This window comes from Sus scrofa, chromosome 1 (assembly GCF_054392235.1).
Source record: "Sus scrofa isolate SSC_HxYL_T2T_F1_AM1 chromosome 1, Sscrofa_HxYL_maternal_Yorkshire_Landrace_v2.0, whole genome shotgun sequence".
In the NCBI taxonomy this organism is placed as follows: domain Eukaryota; kingdom Metazoa; phylum Chordata; class Mammalia; order Artiodactyla; family Suidae; genus Sus; species Sus scrofa.
In genome coordinates, this window is record NC_139383.1 from 80,616,989 (window position 1) to 80,643,569 (window position 26,581).

General features: G+C 36.9%; 1 protein-coding gene across 14 annotated transcripts in view; it reads left to right on the forward strand.

Annotated features, from left to right (window-relative positions):
• The window catches only part of LOC146406165 (uncharacterized), an 888,277-nt gene that overhangs the window by 199,024 nt on the left and 662,672 nt on the right, over positions 1 to 26,581 (forward strand). For 6 of the 14 annotated variants that reach the window (XR_014807397.1, XM_084963663.1, XM_084963630.1 and 3 more), the window contains one exon: positions 15,074 to 15,131. The exons of the other annotated variants lie outside the window; for them this stretch is intronic. Coding sequence is in view for 2 of the 6 variants with exons in the window: in XM_084963663.1 (XP_084819789.1) it covers positions 15,115 to 15,131 (17 nt within the window). In the remaining 4 variants the exon portion in view is untranslated. Of the gene's footprint in view, positions 1 to 15,073; positions 15,132 to 26,581 lie in introns of those variants that run through there. 14 annotated transcript variants of the gene reach the window in all.

The following is a 26,581-nucleotide window of genomic DNA, read 5'->3' on the forward strand; positions in this document are numbered from 1 at the left end:
GCTTTGTATTTCTGTGATGTCCGTTGTTACTTCTCCTTTTTCATTTCTACTTTCATTGATTGGAGTCCTCTCTCTTTTTTTCTTGATAAGTCTGGCTAGGGGTTGATCAATTTTGTTGATCTTTTCAAAGAACCAGCTTTTCATTTCTTTGATCTTTTCTGTGGTTTTCTTTGTTTCTATTTCATTGGTTTCTGCTCTGATCTTTATGATTTCTTTCCTTCTACTAACTTTAGGTCTTCTCTGTTCGTCTGTCTGTAGCTGCTTGAGATGTAAAGTTAGCTTGTTTATTTGAGCTTTTTCTTGTTTCCTGAGGTGGGTTTGTATTGCTGTAAACTTTCCTCTTAGAACGGCTTTTGGTGAATACCATAGGTTTTGGAGTGTCATGTCTTTGTTGTCCTTTGCGTCTAGGTATTTTTTAATTTCTTCTTTGATTTCTTCAGTGATCCATTGGTTGTTTAGTAGCATGTTGTTTAGTCTCCACGTGTTTGTGTTTTTTGCAGTTTTTTTCTTGTTGTTGATTTCCAGTCATATAGTGTTGTGGTCGGAAAAGATGCTTGATATGATTTCAATTTTCTTAAAGTTACCAAGGTTGGATTTATAGCCCAGGATGTGATCAATCTTAGAGAATGTTCCATGTGCACTTGAGAAGAATGTGTATTCTGTTGCTTTTGGATGGAATGTCTTATAAATATCTATTAAGTCCATTTGCTTTAATACATCATGCAGGGCCTGTGTTTTCTTGTTGATTTTCTGTCTGGATGATCTGTCCATTGCTGTAAGTGGGTGTTAAAGTCCCCCACTATTATTGTGTTATTGTCTATTTGTCCTTTTAAGGTTGCTAGCAGTTGCCTTATATATTGTGGTGAACCTGTGTTGGGTGCATAGATATGTAAAATTGTTGTATCTTCTTCTTGGATTGATCCTTTGATCATTATGTAATGACTTTCTTTGTCCCTTAAAATATTCTTCATTTTAAAGTCTATTTTGTCTGATATGAGTGTTGCTACTACAGCTTTCTTTTGATCCCCATTTGCATGAAATATTTTCTTCCATCCTCTCACTTTCAATTTGCATGTGTCCCTAGAAGTGAAATGGGTCTCTTGAAGACAGCATATATATGGGTCTTATTTTTGTATCCATTCAGCCAGTCTATGTCTTTTGGTTGGGGTGTTTAGTCCATTAACATTCAAGGTAATTATTGATATGTATGTCTTATTGCCATTTTATTAATTGCCTAGAGAAGTTCCTTTAGTACTTGTTGTAAGGCTGGTTTAGTGTTGCTGAATTCTCTCAGCTTTTGCTTATCTGTGAAGGTTTTGATTTCTCCTTCAAATCTGAATGAGAGCCTTGCTGGGTAGAGTATTCTTGGTTGGAGGTTTTTTCCTTTCATCACGTTAAGTATACCATGCCACTCCCTTCTGGCCTGCAGAGTTTCTGCTGAAAAATCTGCCGATAACCTTATTGGGGTTCCCTTGTATGTTATTTGTTTCTTTTCCCTAGCTGCTTTCAAGATTTTCTCTTTGTCTTTAATTTTGGTCAGTTTGATTAATATGTGTCTCATGGTGTTCCTCCTTGGGTTTATTTTATATGGTACTCATTGTGCTTCCTGGATTTGAGTGAGTGATTCTTTCCCCATTTTAGGGAAGTTTTCGGCTATTATCTCCTGGAATATTTTTTCTGTCTCCTTCTCTCTCTCTTCTCCTTCTGGCACCCCTATAATACAGATGTTGGTGTGTTTAATGTTGTCCCAGAGTTCTTTGAGACTCTCTTCATTTGTTTTCCATATTTTTTCTCTTTTCTGTTCTGCATCTGTAATTTCTACTAATCTGTCCTCCACCTCGCTTATTCGTTCTTCTGCCTCCTGTATTCTGCTGTTAGCTGCTTCTAGTGAATTTTTTATTTCAGTTATTGTAGTTTGCATCTCTTCTTAAGTTTTATATCTTGTATCTCTTTGGTCAGTGTTTCCTGTAAGTTATCCATCTTTGCCTCCAGTTTATTTCCAATGCCTTGCATCATCTTCAGCATCAACAGTCTAAAGTCTTTTTCCTGGAGGCTGAGAATCTCCTCATTGCTAACAGAGTTGTAGCCTCTCTTACTTCTGGTGTCTGCCCCCCGTGGGTGAAGTTGGTGTGGTGGGCTTGCTGTAGGCTTCCTGATGGGAGGGGCTGATGCCTGCCCACTAGTAGGTGGAACCGATTCTAATCCCTCTGGTGGGTGTGGCTTAGTCTCTGGATGCGATTAGCAGCAGCTGTGTGCCTGAGGGGGTCTTTAGGTAGCCTGTTTACTGAGCAGCAGGGGCTGTGATCCCACCTGGATTTTTGTTTGCCCTGGGGCTTCTCAGCAGCTGACTGATGAGTGGGGCCAGATTTTCCCAAAATGGCCACCTCCAGAGAAAGGAATGCCGCTGAATATTCCCAAGAGCTTTGCTTGCAATGTCATTCCTTCACAACAAGCCACATTCACCCCTGTTTTCCCAGGATGTCCTCCAGGAACTGCTATCAGGTTTGACCCAGATTTCCATGGAGACTTTGCTTTGCCCTGGGACCCAGTGCATATGAAAGTCTGTGTGTGCCTTTTAAGAATGGGGTCTCCGTTTTCCCCAGTCCCATGGATCTCCTGCACAGAAGCCCCACTGGCCTTCAATGCCAGATGCTCCAGGGGCTCTTTCTCCCTGTGCCAGATCCCGACATGTGAGAGTTTTGATGTGTGTCTCAGAACTCTCACTCCTGTAGGTGAGTCTCTGTGAACCAGTTAGTTTCCAGGCTGTGAGGCTTCCCACCCAGGAGGTATGGGGTTGTTTATATCATGAAATCGCCCCCCCCACCTCTTGATGTGTCCTCCTCTTTTTCTTCTGGAGAAGGATATCTTTTTTAAGGTTTCCGGCCCATTTGGGTGTAGAATGCTCAGTCTTTAGTTGTGAATTTTGTGTTTTTAGAAGAGAAGTTGAGCTCCAGTCCTTCTGTTCCACCATCTTAATCCCTTCCCCCCCGCTTTACCAGTTTCTTGACAACAATAGATACTGCGTATGTGACAATTAATTTTATGTGTCAACTTGACTGGGCTAATGGATGCCCAGAGGCTGGTACAACATTCTTTCTGGACATGTCTGTGAAGCTGCCTCTGGAAAAGACTAGCTCTTGCATCAGTGGACAGAATAAATATTTGCCCTCACCAATGCGAGTGGACAGCATCCAATGGTTTGAGGGCTTGAGCTGAAAGAAAAGGTTGAGGAAGGGTGAATTTCCTCTGTTTTTGACCTGAGTTGTGTATATTCTCCTGCCCTTGGACACTGAAACTCCTGGTTCTCAGGCCCTTGGATTCCAGGCCTTATACCTGCAGACCCTTGGGTTCTCAGCCCTTTGGACTCTGACTGAGTCACACCACCAGCTTTACTGGTTCTCTGAAATGCAGGTGGAAGATCATGGGACTTCTTGGTCTCTGCAAACATGTGAGCCTGTTGTCATAATACCCTATTTGTTCTGTTTCTCTGGGGAATGTTAATGCAGCATAAAAAATTTGTATATTTGAGTTAATCAAAATAGATTTATCCCTTGACCAAGATATTGATGAATTTAATCAGTCCTTTTCCTTTTTTTCCTTTAGCATTCATCTCTTCATTTACTGCCTCCTTATTTTGGCCATTTGTTCTATTCATGGTAGCCTTTTAGAATATCAATGGTAAGGAGTTCTCTTATGGAGCAGCAGGTTAAGATTCCAGCATCATCACTGCAACAGCTTGGGTCACTGCTGTGGCATGGGTTTTATCCCTGGCCCAGGAATTTTCACGTGTCATGGACACTGCCCCCCCCAAAAAAAAAGAACATCAGAGGTACATGCATTTGTGTATAAAGTCATGTTCACAACTAACATACTCTTTTTCAATATTACATACCATCATATGCTGGAAAAGCTCCTTAACCTATCTAAATTCATTTCTTCCTTTATAAAATTAATATAAAAATATCTACCTTATAAGTTTTTCAGAGATTGGACATAGCACATTTAAAACATATAACATACAAGGACTCAAATGGTATTTCCCTAGAGCATGAAGAACATTTAATTTTTTTTAAATTTCTTTTTCCAGAGGGGAAAATGTAGTTGGGTATTTATTTTTTAATTTTTTTTATTATAGTTGATTTACAATATTCTGTCAATTTCTGCTGTCCAACAAAGTGACCCAGCTTTATATATATGTGTGTATATATATATATACACACACACATATGCACACACATTCTTTTTCTCATATTATCTTCTATCATGTTCTATCACAAGAGACTGTATATAGTTCCCTGTGCTGTACAGTAGGACCTCATTGCTTATCCAATCTAAATGCAATAATTTGCATCTACTACCCCCAAACCCCGGGTCCATCCCACCCCGCCCTCTCCCCCTTGGCCACCACAAGTCTGACGAAGAACATTTTAATAGTTTTTCCCATCCACAGTTCCCGACATAATTCATATTTGTTGAATTGAGCAAAATCATCAGTGGCTATTAAGTAACCATTGATTAACTGACTCCCTGTTGAGCAACTCTTCTTAACTCTTGAAGGTTATTTATAGTCTTATAAGATTGTTAGTTGGGACTAGAGAGGGGAGCCATCAGCTGCAGCAAAATGAAGGCGAACTAATAACAAGAAATTGTTCCTGAGACTGAGATGAGACCTACAAATAGACAAATCAGGTGGTCACCTCTGTGGTGTAAAGCTTGAAAAATATTAAAATATTTCAAAAATGTCACCTCCTACCTCCTGCCACATTGCCAGGAGTTTCTACTTTTAGTCATTGTTTAGAATTAAGGCTTTTAATAGAAGTCTTGTTAACTATATTACCTGGAAGTACTTCCTTTTAAGTAGTTATATTTAAAGTAATAATATTTAGAAGGGAGGATGCAGAATGGCAATGGAACTCTTTAGGGTGTCAAACTTTGTGGATTTCAATTTTTTTTTTTCTTAAAGCTACCTTATCATAATAAAACATTCAGTGTGTGTTTTCCACATGTTGGATAGTTTACTATCATTTATATCATTTATAATGTTCACAAACTTCTATAGTATTGATATTATGTCTGTATTATAGATGAGAAAATTGAGACCTGGAAGATTTTTTTTTATCTAATTTATCCAGTCTTTGTTATCCATGCCTATTAATTAGAATTTAGAGTTCTGTTGTCCTAAACTCTGCTATATAATGAGGCCTCTCATCTCTTGCCATGGCCTGTGTTCTGCTGGCATCACAGGAATTGATAGCATGATGGGATAATTGGAGAGAAAGCTCTTGACTTTTGTCGATAACCCTGTAACCCCGATTGTTTGCAGCTATCTTCTATTCACATAATAGAAAAGCGTGGTGGTAGCCTTCTTTTCAGTAATGGGTGAGCTTTCTGGAGTCTTCTGGGGATGTGTGCTTCTGCTCCTTGGGTGCATTGTCCACACTTTGGCTTTCCTCTCCCTAGCAGCATGGCCCCTGACCATCCTCTGAGCAGCTCCATCTCCAGTCTTTACTCTCACTCCTGTGGCCACGGGCTTCCTTGTGCTCCCACATGTGAGCCCTTTCCTTACCCCTTCATGCCTCTGCAGCACTACCTTTAAAAGAATACAACCAAAATGTACAGATAACAGTTTTACCCTCATGTTGGCTTAGGCTTGAGCTGTTCACCCTAAAGCCTTGGACAAGATTTTCTTCACCTGAGGTGCAAGAACTCCCTGGATGTACACATGTCTTGCACCTTCATCTCCTTCAGGTCCTTTGTTACTTGTTTGGTGAGTTTCCCACCCCACCCAACCATCCTATTTAAAATTGCAAACTTGCATCTTCTCTTCTCCAATTTCTTTTTTTTTTTTTATTGTTTTTTATTTTCCCACTGTACAGCAAGGGGGTCAGGTTATCCTTACATGTATACATTACAATTACATTTTTTCCCCCACCCTTTGTTCTGTTGCAACATGAGTATCTAGACATAGTTCTCAATGCTGTTCAGCAGGATCTCCTTGTAAATCTATTCTAAGTTGTGTCTGATAAGCCCAAGCTCTTCTCCAATTTCTGAACTTTTTATCCCCCTTTGTGGCTCTCTTTTTCTTCTTATCACCTGTCATTTTAATTATCCATATTTTATTTACCTTTTTGATCTTTCTTCCCCCAATATAATCAATGCCTCAAGAACAAGAGATTTTTGTCAGCTTTTTAACTACTATATCTTCAGAGGTTTAAGTAATACTGAGCACCCAGTGAATACTCAAAAAATAGTTGCTTAAATAAGTAATAATTATGTTGGTTTACTGGAATGCCAGATATGATATTAGGTTTGACAGCTGAAGCTTTTGGGGAAGAGTGGCTGGGGTCTTGCAGGTCATTTTTTTAAGGACTGGTGCTACATCTACATGAAAATATTCTTCCTAAATATATTTATTAAAAAACTTGATTGAGACCTATGAAATTATTTATTTTATTCCCCTTTCTCAATGTCACATCCATAGAACTTGTTATAAGTAGTCATTTTTGTACACTATTGTCCTAATTTGAACATTTAGACTATGTAGAAAGTAACCATTTTCCCCTTCAGTTAAATCTGAAATATGCGGCAGAGATATTCCAGGGCCTGTTTGCTGTCATGGTAGAAATGGTAAGAGAGATAAAGAGGCTGAGAATATAGACGTGAACTGCAAGACTTTCAATCTGGTGATGTTCTTCAGCTATCTGAGATTAATACCTATTTCATTCTTGTCAAAAATTACTGACAAATGGGTAGCAGTTTTATTAGCTCAATACTTCGGTTTATTCTTTTAGTGCCTTATTTGGCAAGGATTGCTACATAGGAGGAAAAAACTTGGCAAGTCTAGTAAAGAGACCATTTGGGAAATTTTCAAGTTGAAATCCAATTATAAACTTCTCCTTATTGAGTTGTTCAATCAAGCTAGTAAGGAAAGAGTCTGAGCTATTCATAAATTCCTAAAGGATGGATTTCGAGGGTGAGGTCGTGGTTGTAGAAATCAAGACCGCAAAGCTGACTTTGTCCAGTTTTTCAAATCATTGTCTGGTATATGAAGCTTTATTTACTTACATATTTTTTTGCTCAGTGCTACTAATATTTTATTCTAGTAGAAGATATTGTAAAAATTTCCTTAAGTTTATGTTATAAATCTACTCTTTTTGGTTGTTCTAAATTTTGTATTTGGATTTAACCAGGCCATCAGAGAACTGCATACTTGTTTTGCATTGTTTTAGCCGCTTGTAGAGTTGCTTGTAAAGAATTGCCTTTTGGATTTATGCCCATCAGCTGGTGTTGAGGGACATTATAAGAAACAGTCACAGGAAATGCACTATCATGCATATTGTAAAAACCTTGTCAAACACTTGTTCCTTATGAGAACTCCAGGAAAAATTATTTCAGTGTTCTATAACAGTGAAAACTGGATTTCTTTTGAACAAATGGTTTGTCCGTGTTTTATAGCTATGGTGAATTAAATGCCTAGTAGGCTTTCTTTCGGTGTTGGCCTCTATGAAACTACACCAGCCAGGATTTGGACAGAAAAACAGAAGTCACTCTATGCTTACCAAGTATGAAGAATTATAATTTGAAGAGTCAGAGTTTTGTATAACTGCCAGAAAATCTGTGGCTTGTGTAAAGTTTGTCACTTCTAAAGATTACAGTTTATAGGAGCAAAGGGAGTGGATTCTCAAGCCTCATTGGAAGCAGTTATATTCTCATGTCTGCCTCTGCTTCTATAGACTATGGCTTCTTTTTACTTTTGCTTTCCAAACCCACAGGCATGCTGTGTTCTTCCTTAGCATACTCTAACCTGGACAATATGGGAAAGAGATTTTGAGAAATGTATTTCCAAATTCTCTTGTGCAGTGCAGAGAGGAACTTAGAAGAGCTGGTGGCAAGGCTGAATTGATGATAGATAATTAAGAAAAAGAATTTTGAAAACATAGCCAATTCTGCCTACTTCTTGCAATAGAACAGGTTCTAACAAAAATGCATAGTTTGTATTTTATACCTGTGTTGCACTTGCTTTACCACTTCTATTTTTTTCATCCTAATTTTCTTCTTTCTTTCTTTATTATTTACTTATTTACATTTTGTTGTATCATAATTATCTATTTCTATAAGCCACCTCAACTCTTTTGGAAAAGTGACATATAAATAATTTATTTGAAAGGTTAAGTAGAGAAGAATGAGTTGGTGAGAAATGTGTATCTAAAAACAACCCATTACACATTAAATAGGACTGAGATCTAAAGTGGATGGTAAGAATAACCCAAACAACTGCTATACCACTTTCCAAAACAACACACATTGGCTGAGAGATTTCCTCTATGTTATTACACTGATTTTTTTCTATCTTACTAACGGATTCTAAAAATATTATTAAAAATAATAGGCAATAAAATATACACACTTACCTGGCATATAGCTTAGATTTATTCCTTTAAAATTTTTGTTTGTTTGTTTGTTTTTGGTTTTTTTTGGACCGCACCTGCAGCAAATGGAAGTTCCCAGGCTAGGGGTTGAATCAGAGCTGCGACTTCTGGCTTACACCACAGCCATAGCAACATGGGATCCGAGCCACATCTGTGACCTACTATGCAGCTCACAGCAACACTGAATCCTAACCCAATGAGCAAGGCCAGGGGTCAGACCCACATGCTCCTGGATGCTAGTTGGGTTTGTAACCCACTGAGACACAATGGGAACTCCTAAAGTTCTTAAGTTTTTAACTTTGATAATTTTTGTAAACTTCTATAAATAAAAATTTTATAAACAAATATATGTATTTATAAATATATTAAACAGTCAATAGTTAAAGTAATTAAAAATTTTTAATACAAATTTAGGGTAATTATTATGATATAATAATTTAGTTATAGTATACCGTAGTAATGCTTTCAGGGACTTGAGATGTAGAAGAGTCAGATCCCTTAAAAAAATAGCTTAATTCTTCTGTTCTTTTAGATTTGTTTCTTTCTTGCACTATTATCCTTATCTGATGTCTTATTTTACCTCTAGAAGAGGTCTGAGAATGGCTCTATCTTTCCAGTAGAATAGGTATAATGGTCTGAGTATTATAGTTAATATTTCTTCATGCTTGAGAGCTCCCTTTTTCTTTCTTTTTTCCCCTTTTAAGTTTAAAGCTATATATCAACTCCTGAGGTTTCTGAAGCTTGACCTCTGAATGAGTGGGCATTATTGCATGTATTTGATCTCTTTAATAGGATTAGAGAGTAATGAAATTTAGAGACTAAGAGAGACTGTGAAAGGTCACCTGGTCCACCACTTTCCCAAAGAGGCCACTTCCATTTAGAACCATATCTAAACCACTGCAGGCAAAGGGCAGCCTCCACTATTTTATAGGCTTTTAAAGACAGAAATGCTACCATCTCCAGTGGCAAGCCATTTTTTTTATGTTTTATAATTCTCTATGTCAGAAATTCTTCCTTACATTTAACGTAAATTTGTCCTGCAAAATTTACACTCCTGAACTCAGCTCCAGATGAGATTTGAAAATAAACAGGGCTTTTTAAGGACTTAAAAATTAGATTCTACTATTCTGTTTTACATTTTCTTTGGCAAAAGTTGGCATAATGGTGTATGTTTGCATGTGTGTGTATGTACATGAGAGGGAGGGAAACAGAGAGACAGAGACAAGACAGAGCCAGAGAGATAGAAATTGAGAAACTATAAATTTCTTTTCAAAGGCCCATAATTCATATGACATTCATTCATGGATCCGAATAGTTGGTGAGAATCTGAGTTGAACTAATTCTACATTCTCAATAAGTCTCTCAATACTAATTCATGTTCGCAAAAATACATACAAATTGTGTGTGTATTCCTAGGATTAGGAGTGTAGTTTTTAGCTATCAGGTAGGAAAAATGTGAAATTACATAGCAGAGAAACAGAGAAACAGTATGGAGACTGGACAGAAGACCTGCCATTATCACCCACCTTAAATGCCATTGTTGACTTTTAAGAACTGTACAATTTTGAACAAGTCAATTTCCACTGCAAAACGGAGTTTGATAGTAATATTTCATTTTTACCACCCCATGAAGAGGGAATTTGGCAGGACGCAAAGGAAAAAATACTTTGAAAATTGTAATCCGAATGTAAATATAAGATAATTTCTCACTCCCCAAATATTTACCTCTTCCTTAAGTATTGGGTTGTGGGATTAGGAAAATCTGGTTTGGATTATAGCTTTGGCACTCTCTAGTTATGTGGCCTTAAGCAAGACTTTTAATGTCTTTGAGCCAAAATCTTCTCTTGCAAGATGGAACAATATAATTAACCTTGCAGGGTAATGGCGATGATTAGAGATAATGAATGCAAAGTGTCTAGCATGCTGTTTCATAAACAGTAGGCACACAGTAAATACTATTGTCATCATCCAGTCATTGAAGCAAAAGAAAAAAAAGATACCCAACATGTTAATTTCTACTTCTCTTGCTCTCTCCTATTTCCATGTAATTGATTATGCAATCATGCGGATTCTGCCTTATTTTTTCTGGAATATAGTTCTCCTTTATGGTGTCCATGGCTATTGCGTAATTTGTACCATTATCATAACTCTCATGACATATTTTAGTATTTAACTATCCCCTTTGCTTCCAATACTTTCCCCTTTAATCCAGCTTCCATGCTATAACCAAAGTTATCTTTCAGTAAGCTGTCTGAACCTTGTACTACTCCTTAGCAAACATGACAACTCTCCCATTAAATGGAGCCAAAGATACTCACAGCCAGTTAAAGTCCTTCATAACCTAGTTTATTATTTTTATATCATCTTTGACTCTCCTCTCCTCATAATTCATCCTATTCTTCTACACAGATGAACTGGCAGTTAATCTAAATGTGCCATGTTTGGGTCTTTGTGTGCTACTTTCTCTGCAGGAAATACTCTTGTCCCCTTAACTCCTTGTGAGTCTGCATTTGCTCTTTGGAGAATGTGGAGATTCTAGCCTCAAAATCTACAGACATTAGAAGAATCTATAAGCTTCAAGGGATCAAATTTTAGGTATATGGATTTTTATGAGGGTGCCGTGATCTTAAAATATTAGGAACTACTGTTTGGACTCAGCTTAAGCATCTTGCCTTTGCAAAGTCTTTGCTTTTCAGTGAATATTAAATGATGGGTATCATTGTGTTCAATATTTTGCAGCAGGCATTTATCATAGTTGCTTTCAGTAGGCAACTGTTGGGCCAAAGTAGGATTCTGAGCAGAAATTCCTGTGTGAAGTGCCTTCTGAAGATCTGTTGTTCAAGCTCTGTCCCTTTTGCCTAATGCCCGGAAATACATGATCAAAGATCATTTCTCTAATATTATGTTGATTCTGCTTAATACACACATTCATAAACTTTACTGTAAAATGTACAACTCTGGGCTATTATCAATCAAAATTACATCATCAAAATTGTAAATGAGTTTTAGGTCTTTTCCCAACAGAAGGAAGAGGCAGGAGGAAAGATGTTATGGTCCCAGAGAATTCAAGGAAAGTAACAGGACTACCACAAAAGAAAACTAGGAAAGTTAAGGAAATCAAAGTCAAATTAGTTGTCTGTTTCTATTTGTTAAGTGATACTATAAAGCAGTACTCTTCCTACTGGAAGTAGGCACTCCTGGGGCAACACAAACATTTCTCAAGGTATACAAGGACACCAAGAATTTCAAAGGAATTAATTTCTAGATATTCAAATTCTCTATGGTTTTTCCTAAAACTGATAGCTGTGAATAAGCCTGAGGTCATGCTGAGTGTCCTTTCCCATTTTTCACACCTTTCTTCACTCTACAAAAGAAAGGAGACCCTCTTCTTTGTCCAGAATCTTACTATAGTGTATTGTGCCACCAAGTAAAACCCTTTGGGGAATGTTTTAAGGTATCATAGGAAATATTGCTGTAGGTGGTAAGAAAGTAGGTAGTAAAATTGCTTAGTAACAAACCAATTTGCAAGTAAACTTGATTCCAGTTCTTTGCTTTCATTGCAGTTAAAGGAGGATCTAATTGAATTGTTGGCCCTTATGGCTTTTGTCAGCTCAGAAGTAGGGTAATAAATTGAGATACATTATTATAGCAAAAGTCCTTCCATCCATATCTAAATGTTTATGTAATAAAATGCTTATCTGTATAAAAATGAAAAGTAAGAAATTAATGCTGGATTCTCTCATTTTATCAAAAAGTAATATTCACCCTTAGTTACACCTACTGATTAAGGAATGAAAGCTCCATCTATCTCATTAAGAAATGCATTTCCAGAGTTCCTGTCTTGGCGCAGTGGAAGTGAATCTGACTAGGAACCATGAGGTTGTGGGTTCGATTCCTGACCTTGCTCAGTGGGTTAAGGATCCAGCATTGCCATGAGCTGTGGTGTAGATCACAGACGCGGCTCAGATCTGGCATTGCTGTGGCTCTGGTGTAGGCCGGTGGCTACAGCTCCAATTAGACCCCTAGCCTGGGAACCTCCATATGCTGCAGGTGTGGGCCTAAAAAGACAAAAGCCAAAAAAAAAAAAAAAAAAGAGAGAAATGCATTTCCAATAAACGTTAAATTTTTACATTTAATTATTATCAAGAAAGTATATTTATAGCATTTTGACCAATAGTGTAATAACAATAATTACAATACTGAAAGAGGTTTTATTTTTAACACTTAGACCATTTGAAAACAAAAACCAAAAAATGTATTTATGAATATATATCTATATGTTCATATACAGTACAAAATATTATACTTGACATATTAAAATTATATTAGAATGTATATACAATATATATGAAATATGTGTAGTTACAGAAAGCATGATAACTTGAATAACAGTACACTTTCAAACAAAATAATAGAGTCCTCTAGAAAAAAATTCTGTGGGAGAAGTGGAATGGTAATGCAGATTTACAGAGAATAAAATGTGTATTTTTCAATTTGGATGATAGTATTAGATAGCTATTATAAATGTGAAAGTGTGATATCATATTTTAAAATGCCATTATTTGCAATATGCTAGAGATTATGTTTCTCATAAGTATTTAGGCTTGAGCAAATGTTCTACTCCAGAATCATCTATATATAAGATTATGTTTGGGGGGATTTCTTTTCACAGAGTCCTCTTAATTACTCATCCCTCCCCAAACTGAGCACATTCAAATGAACGACATTGACTCTTCAAAGAGATCCCAGTGGATTTTGGGGTGGCCTTGGGTACTGAGAGTAACGGAGCTGGATCAAACCAGGAGAGGAAAGGATGGACAGAGTAGGGCATGTTGGAGGCAAACATACCTGTGCCATGATTTTCCTTGCTGTGGCTTTGGCTCTTAAAATGAATCTCCCTGTTTGTGGCAACAAGAGCTTCTACTGTGGTTCCAAAAGGCAAGAGGAGCTTACCTTGGAGGCAGAGGTGATCCCCAGGTACTCCAGACCTTACCTCAGTGCCTGCTCCTGAGAATCATCCCCAAGGAAGGAAATGAGGTAATAACCAGGCAAATGTAATTCAATGAGAGAAAAACAATTTTTTATCTCATTTATTTTCAGGGATAAATTGTTTTCTCCTGGTTTATTTCCTCTTGTGTATTAAATCATGTTCAGCTCTTCATCATCAAACTCTTCATTTCCTTTAGGCTTGTTTTCTCATGTTCAATACTTCTTTGCTTCACAGCAATTTGGATTTCTAGCTACCAACTGAGTGCAACAGTTTTAAGTAAATGAGGAAGCAATGCTCTTAGCCAATTCCTGACTGATTTGTCACTTTGTCTGAGTTTATGGCATATTTATAAAAGTCAACACAGTGAATAAATATTTTCTGTGGTGCTGAGGAGAGAATCCTGAAGTTCACTGAAGTGGTAATAATATGAAATAATAGCATGCATAGTCCCCGGGAAGTAGTTGAGCTTTTTTTTTTTTTTTTTTAAGTATCATTTTAACATTTGGTTGTGAGACAACATGACATACTTGGAGCTTCCAGACTATGGTTCCTAAGCAGCCAGTATTACTTCCAAATATTGTGTGTCCTTTGAGAAATTTTGGCTCCTAACATCTCTGGTCTTTAATTTCCACATTTATAGAACCAAGGAGCTGAACCTAACTAATTCTTACTTTCCTTTTCTGCTGAAATTCCATATGACTTTCAAATCTTATTATGGACTTTAATAGGGAGATACTCTCTCCACAGCCCCTTTATTCATTCTATTCTTAGGAACACTAACCATATTCTCTTTGAACTTCAAAAACTTAGGTATTTCTGGTATTCCTTGCTTTAGATGGAAATCTTCTTAAGGAGAGGTTCATGATTGAATTCATGGATCCTAGATAGCTTTCCCACATTAGATGCAGTACAGGTTTTGGCTAGATTGACCTGAAATTGTCTCCTTTTCTGCTTATTGTAATACTAATGCCAGGATTCATTTTGTGGATGGATGTTAAATGATCTTGTTTCAATGTGATGTTTTCTCTTTCATCCTTTTTCCCATATCCATATTGATCTGATTTAATGTTCTGCCTCTTTAGTTTAGAATTGAATTTTTCTGTTTCTTGTATTTCTGCCTAACCTCTCTAAACTATATCAAAGGATCTGCATTCTGCTTTATTCTCAACTTATTTGATCAGCTTTATACTCTTGCCTGTCTTTCTGGTACTCATCAACTTCACAATGGAGTTATATTTTAAAATACTGGTGTTCAGAGAGGATGGGGGTTGGACTATTAAAACCCATGTTTAACCAATTTACACTTTTATTTATATAACATTTTATTTAGTACTAGGAAAACTAGATTTTTTATTAAGTGGGGACAAAACATGTATTTTATGTTTGCATACTTCCTGTGTTTGCCAATTTCCACGGAGTAGATGCTTAAGGCTACAAAAGAATATATCCTCCTGCCTTATCCTCAATCAAGAATGAAATATAATGCTGTGATATTTTAAATATGGCAGAGGGCATTAATATAAGTTGAAAATCTAATAAAAAATCTGTTTTCAAACAGGGTATGGATTTTTCAATAGAATTAAGAGGAAATGTAATAATAAAAAGCTGTAAAGTAATAGCAGCGTAATAAATCCCCATCTCTTACTCTCCACAGGTCTTTTTTCTTAAAGCAGGATAGAAAATACTCTCAATATTATGAGCCCAATTGAAAGGTGAGTTTAGTCTTTGCAAGGTGAGGTCCCCTCACGGACCTTAATTTTGTTTCTTTTAAAAATATAATTGAAAACACCTTTTCCTGGACAGAGGTTGCTGACATGTGGCTATACCAGGGCACATCTGAACCCATCTTCTCAGTTATAACTGTCAACATGTTGTTTCAACTGCTCTTTTCAGGGGGTGTGTTAGTGATGGACTGCGAGGGGATATTAGATGGTCACTTTTGGAGGACACCTCCACAAGGCATGTTCAGGGCTTAGAGAGAGGTATTACAGTAGACATGAAAAAGAAACTTTAGTTCAAACCCCGTTTCTCTCACATTAGATGCACAGTTTCATCAGCAAACTGGGGATGTCATAGTACCTGTCTCATGGAGGTAGGCCAGGCACACTTAAGTGCTCCTAGAATTTAATTTTACCTGAAGATCCTTCTCCTCCAAAGACATGCCTGACTCTTCATTACGGAAGACTGGTGGAAGCTAAGGTTGGACAAGCAGGGTGTAAGTCTCACATCTGGGGGCAGAAGTAAAACCAGGCAAAGGTGTTTGGATTCAACGTAGCAAGAAACGGGAGGAAAACACATTTTTGAGCATTTTGGAAAGTGTCTTCCAGGTGAAATGTAGTTCATACATCAAACCATACATAGAATACAATCTAAGAGGATGTTTTTTCTTGCCTATAAAATGGGGTAACAACTGCCCACCTCAGAGTTATGAGAATCAAAATACATAGTGATGCTTTATAGCCGTAAAGTAGCACACAAATCAGTCACAGGAATGTAGGCAAAGGGGCATGCAGGACGGCAGGAAGCAGCTTGTCCAGACCGTTCTTTCACCTCTGTAGATGCAGAGGAGAGTTTTCACAAGGATGCCACACACTCCCATTTATGGTCGCAAAAAGTAGGAAATACAGAGCTGGAGACCTTTGAATGTGTGGTGAGGGAGGGGCTTGAGACTTCTTCCTTCTTCTCCTTCTTCTCCTTCTTCTTCTTCTTCTTTTTTTTTTTTTTTTTTTTTTTTTTTTTTTTTTTTTTTTTTTTTTTTAGCTTTTTAGGGCTGTACCTATGGCATACGGAGGTTCCCAGGCTGCTAGGGGTGGAATCAGAGCTGCAGCTGCTGGCCCACACCACAGCCACAGCAATGCAGGATCCCAGCCGCGTCTGCAACCTACACCACAGCTCACGCAATGCCAGGTGCTTAACCCACTAAGCGAGCACAGGGATCAAATCCACAACCTCATGGTTCCTGGTCAGATTAGTTTCCCCTGTGCCATGACGAGAACTCTAGCTTGGGACTTCTAAAAGCAGGTTTAATGCACATACATCGTAAAGTAAACCATTTAAATGTTCACTCTCAAAAAATGTATATATGTATGTATATATATGTATGACTATGTCATTTTTCAAAAAAATATACATATATATATGTCTGACTGGATCACTTTGCTATACAGCAGAAATGGAAGGAACAGTGTATTTTTTAAGATTTTTGTATTCTAGTTGATTTACCATGTTCTGCCAGTTTCTGCTGTACAGCAAAGTGACCCAGTCATACATGCACACACATATGTATTCTTTCTCTGACATTATCCTCCATCATGTTCCATCGCAAGTGACTAGATACAGTTCCCTGTGCTATATAGCAGGAACATTGTGAATCAACTATACTTTAACAAAATTAAAAAAGTAAATGTTCACTCTCATCAGTCTCGAGCATACATGGAGGTGTCATATTTAGCAGTATAAACACAATTCCCTGCAAAGCAGCTCCACCCGTTTTGCTTCCATGAGAACATAATGGAAAACAAGTGAGAGGGATGTTACTGCGGCGATTATTGAAATTATCCTTAATTTGTAAAGAATATAATTCACACACACCTCATTCACTATTTTTAGTGGCAAACGATTGTGATGTTTTAGTTTGCCAGGGCACCCAAGTAGAAAACTGTAAGTTAGTCTTCAGGTCAGAGTGGTTTAGCTTCCCTTCTCTGTGTTTGCTATATGACTGACTATTGTGAAGGCAGAAGATACCTTAGTATCTAGACTTCAGGTTCCTACATCCAGTGCTTCTTGTCATCTTTCCATGATGATTCCTTATATGTGTCTCATCTTCCTTCTTCCTCTGCTCCTCCACCTCCATCTAATGCTTTTCCTGTACTTCCTGCCTTTCACTGCTGCCCTTTGCCAATATTTTTTTGTGTATTACGAACAAATTCTGGGAATAGGAATGGTGCCCCGAGGTGTCCTAATAATACCCAAGATGTGAAAAAAGTATCCAATAATTAAAAAAAAAAAAAAAAAAGCCAAGCAGTTCTTAACTGCCAGATGAAGATCAGCAAATATGCTTTTTGTATGGAAGTTCTTTGCTATTGACATCACTTACCATCAGAAAACATAGTTCCAGCCTTTGTACTAGTTAGGATGATTAGAGTGGGGCAGGATGTGTCCTCGTTGTGCTGCACAAACCAAATGCCTTTGGCCTCATACAGGTCTAGCTAGCATGGGTCCACTAGACTGAGGAGATTCATGGGGGAATGTTGGTGGAAAACTTGAAGGTCAAATTATTGGAGGTAATACAAGGGAATATTGGGAATAAAAGAAGATAATCAGAAATCCAGGAAAATGCATCTCTGAAGTAGCAAGCAGACCTAGCAAAGAGGATAAGAAAGAGCCCAGAGAGTCCTGTGTATTTAATAACTTGATTATTGAGTGGTCTTCTAGCATGGCTGCCGTGGGGAAAACATAAACCTCCTGTCCCTCCACCTTGGGGAAAAAGGCTATTAGACTTGTTTCAAAAAAGAAAAAGGGTGTGAGGAACAAGCTCTCAGATGGGATAAATATATACAGCACAAACACCAGAAAAATGTCTCCCCAACAGAGGAGCCTTAAATAGCAGTACGCTCCCCACTGGCACCACGTAAATTGCTCACAGTGCCTAGTAATTAATTCACAGAAGGGAGGACTTATTTTTTTTAAAAAAGTTTCTGTTATCTGCATATGTGTGTTGCCTTTGGAACAGTTGTCCTGCTCAGATTTATACTAAAAGAAAACCGTTTACACTATCATTTGCAGCTAAGATTGTGTGTGCGTGCGTGTGTGTGTGTGTGTGTGTGTGTGTGAAAATTTGTAGGAAAATATTCAGAATAGTGCTTCTTTACCCCATGGTTGATTTTCACTACAAAGATCAGATGTTAATGTGAAATTTCATTTTCATTCTTTCCTAAAATTTACACCTCATCATACGGCTGTGGGTATTAGTAGAAGACACTAATCCAGAAATTTGAGATAGTTGGAAAAAACATTTGGTGTGTCTTTGATTAATAGCTTTAGTTATATCTAAAATGGAATTTTCATATGTATGACTGGGTCACTTTACTGTGCAGCAGAAACTGACACAACATTGTGAATCAACTACACTTGAATAAAAAATTAAAAAAAATAAAATGCAATTTTCAAATTGAATAAGAAACAAATATAAACTTAATGAAACAAATGTTAAGCAACAATATTAAGTAAAATCACTGAGAGGAAAAAGACTGGAGGAATTGCGTGATTCTGTTGAATGCTTCTGAGTTTGCAATGTTTTGCCACCATTTTTTTTTATTGTAAAACACACAAAACATAATATTTTACATTTCAGCCATTTTAAATTTGCAGTTCAATGGCATTGAGTAATTCGCAGTGTTGTGCAACCCCAACCATCATCCATCTCCAGAATGTCTCTCATCTTCCCAAACAAAAACACTATACTCTTTCTGTCCTCCCAGAGCCACTGGCAACCATCATTTAATTTTCTGTTTCTATGAATTTGACTCCTCTAGGTACTTCAGATAAGTGGAATCATGCAGTGTTTGTCTCTTTGTGATTGGCTTATTTCACTTAGCATAGTGTTGTTAAGGTTCTTCTATGTTGTAGCATTTTCTTTCTTTTTAAGGGTGAATAATATTCCATCATATACATATATCCCACTTTATTTATCCTTTCACTTGTTAATGAGTGCTTTGGTTGCTTCCACCTTTTGGCTGTTGTGAATAATGTTGCCATAAACTGGGTGTACAAATATATGTTTGAGTCCTTACTTTCAGTTCTTTTGGGTACATACCCAGAAGTGGATTTGCTGCAAAATATGATAGTTCTTTTTTAAAAATTTTTTGATATGCCCTACTGTTTCCCATAATCACTGCGTCATTTTATATTCCTACTAGCAGTGCATGATGATTGCAGTTTCTCCATGTCCTTACCTCCACTTAGTCTTATTTAAAATAATAATGATTTTTAATGGGTATGGAGTAGATCTTTAAAAAAAATCCAATATGGGAGTTCCCTTTCTGGCTCAGTGGTTAATGAGCCTGACTAGGATCTATGAGGATGTGGGTTAGATCCCTGGCTTCACTCAGTGCATTGAAGATCTGGTGTTCCAGTGAGCTGTACTGTAGGTTGCAGACCTGGCTCGGATCCCGTGTTGCTGTGGCTGTGGTATAGGCTGGCAGCTATAGCTCTGATTCTACCCCTAGACTAGGAACTTCCATATGCCATAGGTACAGCCCTAAAAAAGTAAAAAAAAAAAAAAAAAAAAAAAGATACATTACTGACTAATTTCTGATCAGAGTGAAAGGGTTTACACATCTTGATTTTACTAACAGTATTTTATTCTTTCAATAGGTTACTTTTCAGTGTTAGGTTACTTTTTAGCATTAGTGCCCAGCAAGGCTATAGCTAATCTGGTTTAGGCAGTTTAGGCAACTCACTCATGGTCATTTGCCACTAAGGGATAGAGCTAGAATGCAAAGATAAGTATGTCTTTTCTCATTGTGGCTCAGCGGCTTAAGAACTGCTGTGGTGTATGTGAAGATGCAGGTTTGAAGCCTGGCCTTACTCAATGGGTTAAGGATCTGGTTTGCTGCAAACTGGGGTGCAGGTCTCAGATGTGGCTCAGATCTGGTGTTGCTGTGGTTGTGGCAAAGGTCTCAGCTGCAGCTCTGATTCAACCCCTAGCCTGGGAACTTCCATATGCTGCAGGTTCAGCCATAAAAAAAAAAAAAAAAAAAAAAAAAGCTAAGTATATCAAGTCACTCGAGACAAAATCTAAAATCTACCCAGAAGATCTTACATCGTATGAAAGGTGTCCACCAAAACTGTAATGAAAACAGTTCACATCCATCGAAAGCTTACTCTGTGCCAGGTACTATGCTAATGGCTATACGCACATTACTGTTGACTCTCACAACAACTCTATTTTTACACATAAGCAGGCTGAGCTTCAGAGGATTTAGTTTACTATTTTTTTTTTTTTTTTTTTTTTTTTAGGGATGCACCTACGGTATATGGAGATTCCCAGGCTAAGGGTAGAATTGGAGCTGCAGCTGCCGGCCTACGCCACAGCTACCGCAATGCCAGATACAAGCCATGTCTGTGCCCTACACCACAGCTCACAGAAACGCCATATCCTTAACCTACTGAGTGAGGCCAGGAATCTATATCATGTCCTCATGAGTGAGTTCATTAGCCACTGAGTCCAGGAACTTCCTAGTTTACTCTTCAGTATTATTCAGGTCTGAGTGGCTGAACTGCAGTTCAACCTGAGGTCTTCACACACTCAGGCCAGAGTTACCCACGTGGCATATACTTAGAATTTTGCTTTCATAAGATGTTTATATTTGAAACTGCTGGGAAGACATCCTATTTTTATCTATTAAATTTTTTCTAAGAGTATTTCACAGAAGGAATATGATATCCTGGAGGACGGGAAGAGCGTGGGTCCATGAGGATGGTAAGAAGGGGCTTCCTGACAGAGGGAAATTGTGACCCTCCAATCTAGAACTACGTCTGGTGTGGCATTTCAAGCCTGAAGCACTTCGGTCAGATTGGAGATATCTTCAAATTAGTGACCAAGTCAGCAGGTGGTTTGAGTCACTTCCTGGTCTAGCTTTGTCAGCATACTCCTGCCTCCTAGACTGCAGTGTTATATTAGCCACAGCCTCTGAAGTAGCAGGCGGCTGCATCTTCTGCTTCCTTTCATGTGTTAACAATTCCACTCCAATGCTTGGTTTTAAGAAACAAGATCTGATTCTTGTGGGGATCAATTTTAGTTTCTGTTTTCCCAAAGAAGCAAAATACCAGGCCTATTCTGCTTATGACTCAAAACCCAGCAGGCAGTGGCTTCAGCCCCTCTTACCATTCCCTGTATGTGTTTTTGTTTTGCTTCATTTTTTTTGGTGTTTAGTTTCTGGTGATAATTTGTTTTTCCTCTTCTTTTTCTTTTTCTCTCAATGCTATGTGTTGAGAACAGCAGGAATGCTTTAAAGTGTGACCACACAGATCCTTGTTGATTAGAAGTTCTAGAATAAGGTTGTGGGGTGTCATAAATCACCTGAGCTCAGGGCAAATTGGACAGAGTTTAAAGGAATGGTCTAATATCTATGGCTGACTCCATCAGTAGGAGACAGTGCACTGTCTAAGGGTGTTGCAAACTCAGGTTGATTCAAGGAGATACCAGGACCAAAGGGAGTTCAGTATCCACAGCTGGGTCTCAGCAGTAGGAGTCTTAGCTGCAAACTGTATTCAGCATCAGGCTGGAGGTATTATGGGGTGTGGACAATCAGTTCAAACCCCAAGGGACAATGGGTTGGGGATAGGAGAGGAAATTTGAGGATCTCACTTGAGAGAGCACTTCTAACACAACCAAAAAGTGAAAGTGACATTGCACTGTGGCGGCAAACTTGGGTGAAAAACTTCATTTCTTCAGAATATTCACCCTTCTTTCTCAGGCCAGCCAAAAAATTCTTGTGAGCAGGTTTGTGGTGGGAGATTCCAGTACCTGTAGCTGAAAAATACTGGGGAAGACAAAGTGTAACATCAGATCCTTCTAACTCTGATATTCTACAATCTATAAAATCTATTTTATTTGCCTCTTCTATTTATAGTTAATATCATGAGGTCATTGGCTAGAGTGTACTTGAAGTGCTTATTATACCCACATGTAAAAAGGTCTAGATTAGGTACCATATAATAAGATATACTGTTATTACCACTACTTCAAAATATTACCTATAAACAAAGATAGGTTTTCTTACTTACTTAATTTTCCCAATGGCATTTTTGTAGTTTGGGGCCTTCAAAAGAAAATAAAGAAGAATTAACTGACAAGAAATAAACCGTTAATATGAATTAAACTCTGGGGAAGTTGATAAATAAGTAAAAAATAAACTTCCTTTCAACAAAATAGAAATAGCATTCGGCTAAAAGTTCCAAGTGTGATTCTTGTGGCAATTGAAAATTAGTAGGGACTTGGGACTAAATGTAACTCTTGAAAGAAATTGCTATGATAATATTCTTATATTGGGGTTATTTTTAAAATTAAACTTTTCTTTCCATTCATCTGTTTATTTGAAAAATATTTATTGAGGGCATACTCTATGAAAAGTTTTGTGCTTGGCTTATATTCCACACTTGTAAAATTAATACAAGGCATCTTTGTGCTGACCTCTTTCTGTCTCCTTGGTAGATACATGTTATCTCTTGCCGGTTGCATGTAAAATCATTCCAAACCACCTAAGCCTGTTCACTTGTATCTGAGCTGACAACAGATTCTCAGAGAATTCCTTCTGAGAATGAATGGCTTCTACAATTGCTCAAGGACTATCTAGTAAGTCCAGTGACTTTGTGACACACCTTCCTATTTTTGCAGTGAGCGTATCTTTTATAAGGAATGTACAGTATAAAATGTTGTCTTAGCTCAGATATGTTGGGAAATGTGAAAACCATTCTTTATATTTGGGTAGAAATAGAGTAACTTTTGGACTGGATGCTACTAAGGGGAGCCTCCTGTTCCTCACCTCAATCAATTACTTGGATTTCCAATGCGCAATGACTCTTCCCTCTATCAGCCTGAAATGTGGGCCATGGTCCACACACTCATATGCCTACAGGATGTGACAGATAATAAACAGGAATAAACAAGCTATGTCCATGGCAATGAGAACTGGTAATAGCGAATGTGATCATCTGGAAAGTGTATAAGCTACCTAATGGGACAGCTGTCACTCAGCTGCCACTGAATGTATCGTGCGGGAATTCCCTTTTTTTATTGCTAGACCAGCTCTTCCTTTTAATTTGTAAGCAAAGACAGATTGTGAAATGTTATATATAATTTCCAAGTGAAAATGTAATAGAATTTATAAAATTCACCTGACTAGAGAGAAATATTCATGTTCCTGAATTTCCCTTTTGGACCTCTTCTCTATTCCTAAAGCTGAGTAAAAGGATTCACTTGCTACCTTACTGGGCTTGGCTATTTTAAAGTATAATGTATATTTATTATTATATTGTACAATGTGTATTTTTTTTTCATTTTATACCTATAGGCAAGATCAGCTTTATAATCAAGTCTAAAAATAAAAATGACTGATTATACTTTAGGAATTTCTTATACATATAAAAAGGAGAACTAATATTATAATGCCATTTTCTTTCCATCAATCATTACACAGTTTCTAGGAGAATCAGCTTTCAAGATTTTTAACAAGTTTACTTGAGTTCTTTAACCAAATTAGAAAGACGTATTCAGGGTGAAATGTTCCCTGAAAACTTCTTATAAGGTAATAATCAAATCACCAGTGAAGGAACTTAATGCATGAAAAGTAAGATAACTTAAAAGGCTTGGATCCATTTCTCCTTTGCACCAAAAATTATTGAAAACTATAATCTTTGCTTTCTCCAATCTTTGAATTCACTGTTGATTCCCTGTGATCTTGAGCAGTGCTGGCATATAATAAGGTATTCAATTACATTTCTTGAGTGAATAAATGAATGAAATAAAAGGAGTGGAGGTTTAGAGCCAGCAAATAAATGATAATGGTCATAAAGCAAAACTCCACTGAGGAAGACAGAAAACACGGTCATAGGACATCTAGGTCACAAGAAAGACAACCACTTGTTCACCTAGGGGCACATGTGAAAAGATGTGGTAAGGACGCGACAGTTTCAACCTGATGGGGAGGCTGTCGTATAAATGTTTCCATAATTAGAAAAAAAAAAAAAAAAGGAGCAAAGGTGAGCAAAGAATAAATGCTTTTTAAATTTTTTCAATTCTTCCTTTAAAAGAAGGATTTGATTATGATTGTGTCTCACAGTCTGGGACAAATATGGCATGATTAGAATTATGGTAAATACAAATCAACTGATAAGACTTTAGGGCTGTGCAGTTAACAACTGATCATCTATAAGATTTTCCAAGTCATCATTATATTTTTTCCCCAGTGGTTGTATTTATCATACAGTTATGGTTGGTATGGATTTCATAGTACAACAGAGCTCAGCATCTTAATTAATTAATCAGTCAGATGAGGCTTATATACTAGCCAAGTAAAATATCCCTTAGCTGAAAATATTTGCTTTGTGAAAAGAGAGGTAATTGAAGGCCATCGAATCCAATAATAGTTTCAAATAAATCAACTGAATCACTACTTGACTTGATAGATCAACATGGTGACTTTGTAATGAGCTGTGGGGGAGAAACAATTACAGTTGCCAACTTATCATTTCAATATCAATGGTGGAATGAAAAATGGACTCTGTTCCCAGCTGGTTTCCTTGTGAACAGAATAAGTTAAACATGACTATGGTTCTTAGGTAGAATCAGAGACAGAAAGAGATAAGAGTAAATAAAGGAGTCTACTTTGGTTTATTAATTATTGGAAAATTGTTCATTCCCATCCACAAGCGTGGCAGAATCATCTTCTCCCACTCTAAGCTCTCCACCATCTAGATTCTATTTTTACACCAAAATAGCTAACTAAAATGTAGTGAGTCTCAATCCTATACAACATATGTTTTATATTTAATCCTCACAGCAACACTACAAGACCTGCATATTTTTTTCTGTGCAAATGAAATCACATTAAGTCCTACATTTTTAATCAATATTTATGAATTGAATTCTTAAGTGAATAAAATGATTGGTTTGATTATTTAAGGTTATTAAAATGATGGTTATCACATTTCAAGACTGAGAAATATTGATGAACATCTCAATAAATGAGATGTTGAACTTTCATATGTTAGGACACACATATTGATGTTGTATAAGTTTTCATTATATGTTAAAAATAAAAATACATCATAGCACATGAAATAATGGTGATATACAATTTTGAAGATATAGTATATAGATTAAAATAGACAAATTAACCTTCTGAGAACTTTTCAGGATAAGCTTTGCAAATTTAATACCTAAAAATAGGGGCTGCTATCCAGTGGTATATACTTCAAGTGATATTTAATACCTAAAAATAGGGGCTGCTATCCAGTGGTATATACTTCAAGTGATTTTTTTTTTTTTTAAGCGACTGAAAAGAAAAATAAAACATGGACACTTCATTTAGTTTATATAATAACCCCTGGAAATGTTTATGAGATGCATTAAAATGTTTTCCACCGTACTGTGTGTTATGGTTTAAAAAATGTGTGTACATAATCTCTGTAGGATCCATCATGATAATTACGTGATTGTATGACCAGAATATTTAGTTTCTACAGGTTGAGGTAATTAAATGAGTTAATGACATGAGGGAGAATTGATTTTGGAACTCCTGTTAATTTATTGTGAGAACTCTTCATGTTCAAAAGATATTTCTTCAAATTTCAAAGATGAGAGACTTGATTCCTCAATCTTTAGTTGTTTTCATCACTTGAAACCTCTTCATCAAGAATTGTGTAAAATAATAAATTATGTTAGGGTATCATGCTATTACCTTCAAAATGCCAGGAATTTTTTGGCTCACCTCAGCTATTATTTAAGAAGCTTACTTTTGAAGAGAGAGGGGGGGAAAAAGTAAAATCCTGAGTTCATTTATTGCTTGGCTTTCATGCTAAATCTAATTGTGCACCCTATTACTGGATAATATGAAAGGCCTCTGTGTAAAATATGAGTACAATTAAATGATTTTCCACAGTCAAGTCATGTGTGTGCTTTAGGGTCTGTTAGTGTATATAATTGAGTTTACACTGAAGTAAAAGGGCTCTGGGTAGCTTTATACAAGTCCTGGAATTATCACAAGAAAAATATTTCAACTGCAAAAAGACACATAGAAGTATCTTATCTTTTAAGATTGCAGTTATTTTTCTTTGCTACTTCAAATATTAAATTTTGAATAAATATCCTGAAAACAGTTATCAAATCCTATTTCTATTTAAAAATTAAATAAAGGAATTTGTTGAAAGTGTAACACACACAAAAATGTTTTTAGCAATTTAAACTCTTGTCAGTGAAGGCAAGCATGAAGTGAACAGCAAAATCTTATTTATAAAAGTGTCTTTGACTTTCATTTTTCTGGCATAGCAATGTGGTATTTTGAGTGTATAAAAGATACTTTGAATCTAAAACAGAAATGACTAGCTCTAAAACTAAAATAGAAGTAACAGAGCTTTAATAATTGAGAAAGAGACTAAG